This window comes from Tetrahymena thermophila (genome assembly GCF_000189635.1).
Source record: "Tetrahymena thermophila SB210 genomic scaffold scf_8254426, whole genome shotgun sequence".
Lineage (NCBI taxonomy): Eukaryota > Ciliophora > Oligohymenophorea > Hymenostomatida > Tetrahymenidae > Tetrahymena > Tetrahymena thermophila.
This window is the reverse complement of record NW_002476207.1, coordinates 13,217-20,663: the sequence shown is the minus strand read 5'-3', so window position 1 is coordinate 20,663 and position 7,447 is coordinate 13,217. Positions and strand designations below refer to the sequence as shown.

Sequence of the window (7,447 nt, the reverse complement as noted above, 5' to 3'; positions counted from 1 at the left end):
GCAGAACCTAAGCCTGATGCACCAATTGCACCAATTTTATTTCTACTTTTTAAATATTGAACAAAAAATATATCATTAAATAGTTAATTAGAAGGAAAAAATGAAGAAAAAATATGAAATAATAAGAAATAAATAATAAAAGCAAAAGTTGAAAAATAAAATGATGAGCTAAATTTACAAAGAAAGAACAAAAAAAAGTAAACACAATAAAAAGAAAAAGAAAAAAGAGCTTTATTGTTTTTAATTAGTTTTTATAATTAAAAATATCACAATCCAAAACAAATAAACTGTTTTTACTTAAGTTCAAGTGTCAAATTTGAGAGATTAATGCAATTTGCTAAAGCAGAGCCTAAGCCTGATGCACCTTTATCACCAATTTTATTCCAACTTTTTAAATATTGAAGAAAAAATATTACATTAAATAGTTAATTAGAAGGAAAAAATGAAGAAAAAATATGAAATAATAAGAAATAAATAATAAAAGCAAATGTTGAAAAATAAAATGATGAGCTAAATTAACAAAGAAAGAAAGAACAAAAAAAATTAAACACAATAAAAAGAAAAAGAAAAAAGAGCTTTATTGTTTTTAATTAGTTTTTATAATTAAAATTATCACAATCCAAAACAAATAAACTGTTTTTACTCAAGGCAAAGTGTCAAATTTGAGAGATTAATGCAATTTGCTAAAGCAGAACCTAAGCCTGATGCACCAATTGCACCAATTTAATTGTCACTTTTTAAATATTGAAGAAAAAATATTACATTAAATAGTTAATTAGAAGGAAAAAATGAAGAAAAAATATGAAATAATAAGAAATAAATAATAAAAGCAAAAGTTGAAAAATAAAATGATGAGCTAAATTTACAAAGAAAGAACAAAAAAAAGTAAACACAATAAAAAGAAAAAGAAAAAAGAGCTTTATTGTTTTTAATTAGTTTTTATAATTAAAAATATCACAATCCAAAACAAATAAACTGTTTTTACTTAAGTTCAAGTGTCAAATTTGAGAGATTAATGCAATTTGCTAAAGCAGAACCTAAGCCTGATGCACCAATTGCACCAATTTAATTGTCACTTTTTAAATATTGAAGAAAAAATATTACATTAAATAGTTAATTAGAAGGAAAAAATGAATAAAAAATATATCATTAAATAGAGTAAGTTACAATACAAATTTCGAAAAAGTGAGTTTTATAACAGTTTTTACATTTTATAAAATTAAGATTTTAAATTTTTTTATGAATTTTTTTTTCCATCATAGGTTTTCAAAATTTATTTTTTTCAAAAAAAAAGGTATGTAATGCTTTCTAAAAATTAGCTTTATTTATAATTTTATTAAGATATAAATTAAATAGGTATTTCACTCTAGTTAATTAGGAGGAAAAAATGAAGAAAAAATATGAAATAATAAGATAAGTTAAAAATTAATAAAATTAACAATGAACGAAAAAATAAGAAATCATAAAAAAAAGAAAAAGGAAAAGAAATCAAATAAATTAAAAGAACTTTAATGTTTTAAATTAAATTTTATAATTAAAAATATTACAATGTAAAACAAATAAATAGCTTTTATTAAGTGTAAGTTTTAATAGCAAAAAATGAAGAAAATATATCAAGTAATAAAAAATGAATAATAAATAAATATGAAAATTAAGTTAAAATATAAATAATTTTAGTTTTAATAAAAGTCAATAAATAATGATGATAATTTCAATAATAAAAATTATTTATTTAAATAAATTGAAATTAAATTAAAAATATTAATAATAATAAAAGTAATTTTTTTAATTAAATATACTTCAGATTAATATGGAGAACCTAATGACATAAAAGTGAAGAGCTTTTAAACTTTTTTTATTAATTTATATAAATTTAAAGGATTTTAATAAAAAAATTAATAATTACTTTTACTAAATCATTATATTTTTAAATCTATTATATCATTTATTTTTTTTTTCAAAAATATTGAATAGCAATTTATGAAATTTAATTAATTAATTAATTAATAATAAATGGTTAAAAAGAACAAATAAATATAATAATTAATTAATTATCAAATATTAATTTATATATTTAGTTTTATGAAGAGATATCTCAGAAAATTAATTTAACATTCACTATTTAAACTTAATATACTATAAAGCTAAATAAAAAATTTTTTGCTGGATTTAAATGATTTATCTTAAAAATATTTATTAATATATTTTAATTAATAAATAATAGAATATAAATTCAAAAGGGTTTCATATCTAATAAATTAGATTTTTTGTAAAATGATAATTATTTATTTTATATTATAAAATATTTTCTTTCAAATATATATCTTAAATGGAAGGATTTTTATTGTTGTTTTTTAAAATTGTATAAAAATCAGTTGCATAAATGATACAGATTATAATTTCAAATTAGTTTTTCTACAAGAAATAAAAAATAATTAATTATTACTAAAATTAATTTTATTTAAATATTTTAGAATCATTATTTTTTTATCATATTTTTTATATTCTTTTTAGAATAATTTGATTTGATAAAATAATACTTAACTAAAATTAAAAAAAGTGCTCAATCTTCAAATTCATCTACAATAAAGGCTTCTCTTAAAATATATTTATCTAAATTATTACATAACCAAAAATATAATGAGAGATCTTTTAATTCTGTAAATTTATCTTTCATATTATCTCTAAGTTCTATTTTATAATTTTTATTTGGATAATCTAAAATCTGCAACAACTTACCATCCTACCAAACTCTCAATTCTATCATATCATTTTTGCTCATGCAAAATTCGTTGCCTTTTATAAATTTAGATATACCATAATCATCCAAATATTAGATTTTTTCATCTTTGAATTAAAAATAACAACCTAAATTTTAACTGTACCCCTATAAATTATTCTTTTGTTAATTTTACATGAGCCCAAATAAAAAATAAGGAGTAGAACTTACATTTTATAATTAGATTCTAAAAATGTATTTTTTTTAAGGTTATAAAATCATTTATGAAACACAGTTTGTTGATGTATCTTTACAAGTCCCAGAATAATTAGATTAATCAATATAGATTTCAAATTATTTATAATTATTTTATTTAATTTATATCCTTTACTTGCCATCATTTAATTCACTTTTTTCAAATAAAATTTCATTTAAAATATCTTTTTTCTTACATTTCAAAAGTTGAAAAAGTGGAAATTATTAAGAATACCTATCTAAATCATTTTCATCAAATTATTATTTTTAAATAATTTCACAAATAACAATTATTTAATCTGAATTTAGTTTTTTCAAGCATTCTAATTTTTAAATGTCACTGTGCAACTAACTAAAATTAATTTACTTTTAGAAGACTTATGTCTCTACTAAGTAATTTACAAATTATTTTTTGAAATTTTCATTTATAAAGTTCAACTTATTATTTAAGATATTTATTATTCTAGTTAAATTTTCTGATTATTAAATTTGCTGTTAATAACTTTGATCAGTTTCCAATTTTATCAAATTATCTACATATTCATTAATACTTTATAACTTTTCATCATTTATTTAAGAAAATTGTATTGGTTGTTTATTTTCTTTGAAAATATTATCAAACTAAATTTTGCTTAGCAATTGATTTAATTTAGTTAATTCTTTTCTCGCAGATTCCAAAAACGCTTCGTTACAATAATTTGATTTATTAGAAATTAATTACATCAATTTTTCTGCATTATTGTTATTATTTATACTTTGTTAATTATCGCTAATTTGATTTTAAATAGATTTTGATTAGCCAAGAAAATCTTTATTTTCATTCAATTTAATTTCATCTACAAAATCTAAAACTTGCTGCTTTAGTGCATTTAGATAGTCAAAATCAATTATTTATTCTATTTAGTCACTTTATTTAAGTAATTCCTCAATTTATTTTGTATTGCTTTCTTTTTTAGTTTCAAATGAATAAATAAAGTCTTTGCACTTCTACTGGTGTTTATCAAAGGATTCTTTCTAATTCTCTAAAAGTAAATTCCTTAGGCTTAAAATTTAAGATATTTGCTAATACTTTTTCATGATTTGCTCTTTATTGAAAGGAAGATCCTATACATGATTAATCATTATTTTTTGATTGAAATCTATTTTTTTAATGATTTCATCCTTGAAATGGGTGAAAAAGGTGTTGATTTAGTCTAAAATCTTATCTGTAGATATAATATTCTAAGATTTCAATTGCAACATTCTGATTAGTGATTAATCTTTGAGAGGAGGCCATTTAAATTGGAATTCTGTTTCTGCTTTTTCAATGATTTGAGAGATAGTCATGTAGTTAACTCCTTTTAAGTCTAAATCCTAGTCGAAGCATTAATCGCAGAGAAATATGTTTGCATTAGGTTAATTAGAGACTCCAATTACTTGTATAAAAGTGATCTTTTTATCTGGATGAAAAATACAACTTTAATTTGATAATTTACTAAGTTATAAGTTATCCATTTGTATGCCTTTCTTTATTTTTTTGTATTCTTCTTTATTATTATTTACTTTTTAAATGACACTTAATTAATAATTTTCTTTTGTTTTTATGATTAGAATTGTTTATTAATACAGAATTCTCTCTCCATATAAAAATAAATATAAGGGATAGATATTTTTCAATAAGATAAATAAGTGAAAGAAGAAATCTGATTATGTATGTATCTTTTTCATAATTCAACATTATAAATGTGTAGATAAATGTGTAATTAAGGATAAATTATTTATCCATCAATATATAAAAATTATTCAACTCATTACTATCAATATATACTGTTTATTTTTTATTTCAAATATATTTTTCTAAATACCAAATACTATTTAAAAATTATTCATTTTTTTCAAATATCAATAAAATTAAGATAAATTAAACAAATATTGAAATATATTTTAATTTTAAAATTTAAATGAATATATATATAAATAAATTGCTATATTAACGCTAGATAGATTTTAGTTTAACATTAACTTTAAAAAATTAAATATTTTGTTAATTTTATAGATAATATGATTATTTATTTTTTGAAAATATATCAATTGTTTTTATTTATTTTTGCTTTTCTTTTAAATTTTTAATGTCATTCAAGTAGAAAAATTAAAAGTCTTAAAAACATTGAATTTAATTTTATAATTCATTTTGAGAAAATATTTAAATATTTTAAAATAAATATTTGAAATAATTACATTTTATTGATTTACTCATTTAACTACTTAATTAAAACAATTATCACTTATTATTTTAAATAATAAATTTTGAAAACAACAAATCACCTATTTTTTAAGAACCTTTATTAGTTCTTAATATTTATGATGAGCTGATCTTATTATAACTTTTTGTAAGATATTTAAAGTCTTTCTTCGATTGAATTAAAATTTGAAATCATAAAAAAATACTTCTAGAGTGAGTTTATTAGATATATTTATTCACCATTTGCATAAAATATGTCTAACTATTTTAAACTATCAGACAAAATTTAGAAAGAATTTTAAAAGAAGGTAAAATAATTAATTAAGAAGCAACCTATATATTAATATATCAAATTAATATTTATTATCTCATTATATTCTAAAAATTCATTGATATTTTTATAAATCTATAAACAAATTTAATTTATCAAATTAAATAAAAAAAAGTATTCAATATAAATGATTGCTGATTTTATAGATTAATTTAATTCAACCCAATAATAAATGAATCTTATGGCTCAAGAAGGCTTTTCAGAATATCAACAATTCTTGATGTCTAATTTCCTTGATCATGTTGAGCTAGAAATTTATTTATGGTAAAAATAAATTTAGAAAATAATTTAAAATTAATCTTTTTTTCATAATTCAATGCAAATTTTCCTATTAAAACATAAATAATTAATTATTGTGAGATTGAATAATTAACGAATAAAGATTTTTAGTTTAGGCCAACTTTAAAATAAATGCCTTTATTTTTTGTTAAAATAGAATAAGATTATTTCAATAATTAAAACAAAAAATATCAATAAAATAAATAACTTGATTCTAATTTTGTTTTGGATATAAAAATAATCATTTAAGGAAAACTAATTGTGATGATTAAGAAGCTACAAACTTAGGAGTAGCATTAAGCAAATGTAATAATCTAAAAATATTATATCTTGAATTATGGTAAATATTTAAATAAATTAAACAATTATTAACAGTTATTTTTAAATAAAAGTTAAAACAATATAAGAGCTTAAGGCGTATCTAGTATAGCAAGAGGAATAAGTAATTGTAAATGTCTCACTAATTTATCAATTAGACTTTAGTATACTAACTAATTCATATTTATTTATTTAAGATTTTATTTTTTATTGATAATTGAAATATTTAATTTATTTTATAATTTAAAAGCATAAACAAAATTGGTGATGATGGGGCAACAAATTTGGGTTTAGGATTAAGTAGTTGTACAGAACTTAAATTTTTGAATCTCTTTTTAGAGTATTATTTATTCTTTCTTTTTATATTAAATTAAAAACATTTTTAATTAATAATATTTTATTTTAATTTTGATGAATTAATTTAATTCAAATCTATTTTAATGATAGAAATAACAAGATAGGAAATTAAGGAGTTTCGAACTTAGTATCTGGGCTATCTAACTGCAGCAATCTTTAATGTTTATAACTTTTGTTAGGGTAGCTTATTCAATTTATTAGTTGATTTTAGATAAAAATATTAAATAAAATGATAAAATTGATCTTATTTTCGAATTTATTTTTAATTGAATTTTTTTAATTAAAGAAATAATAAGATTGGAGATTTGGGAACATCAAACATTTCAATGAATTTAGGCACTTTGTAAAATTTAAAAATACTAAAACTCAGTTTATAGTAAAATTTAATTTAATTATTTTTATTTGTTTATTTTGAATTTTTAAAACTTAAAATTAAAAACATTATTAATAATTTAAAAGATTTATTGATATTTAATTTAAAATATTATTAAAAGAATGTAAATTAAATATTAATTTTCAAATTTAAACTATTTTTTAAATCCAGTTATTATAATGAAGCTAATCAAAAATTAATTAAAACAAAAGAAATTATATGAGAATTATTTTCTAAAATTTAATCATAAATAATAATTTAAAGTGATAAATTTAATTCATCAAAAATTTAAATAAATATTTTAAAAAATTAAAGCTAAGCTAGCTTATTTATTCATGGAAATATTTAATAATAATTATTTATTAATTTATTTTTATTCATAAAATCTTTATAGAAGAAATTTGAGTGAAATATTTATTTTTTAAATTTTATAATTTTTATAGAGAGAATTAGATCACTGATTAAGGAGCATAAATGATATCGAAATTCTTAAATAAATTGCAAAATATTCAATATTTAGATATTCAACTGTGGTAAACAAACTAATTCATATAAATTAATTAAAATTTATCTATTTTGCCTTTAATTAAATAC

At 18.1% G+C, this 7,447-nt stretch overlaps 2 protein-coding genes across 2 annotated transcripts in view; one reads left to right on the top strand and one right to left on the bottom strand. All coding sequences in view use genetic code 6, as the record gives it.

Annotated features, from left to right (window-relative positions):
• Positions 1 to 2,344: 2,344 nt before the first annotated feature.
• On the bottom strand, positions 2,345 to 4,472 carry TTHERM_01452020 (hypothetical protein). The gene is made up of 2 exons (XM_001023560.2): positions 4,450 to 4,472; positions 2,345 to 4,389 (listed from the first exon to the last, which is right to left on the bottom strand). The coding sequence occupies exons 1-2, from the start codon at positions 4,466 to 4,468 to the stop codon at positions 2,564 to 2,566; spliced, it is 1,845 nt and encodes a 614-aa protein (XP_001023560.2). The 5' UTR covers positions 4,469 to 4,472; the 3' UTR covers positions 2,345 to 2,563.
• A 2,855-nt stretch (positions 4,473 to 7,327) lies between these two features.
• TTHERM_001451030 (hypothetical protein) overlaps positions 7,328 to 7,447 on the top strand; it is a gene marked incomplete at both ends in the record, with an annotated part of 1,540 nt that continues 1,420 nt past the window's right edge. The window contains one exon of the mRNA XM_012799813.1: positions 7,328 to 7,447. This exon is cut by the window's right edge and continues 182 nt beyond it. Coding sequence (XP_012655267.1) covers positions 7,328 to 7,447 — 120 coding nt within the window.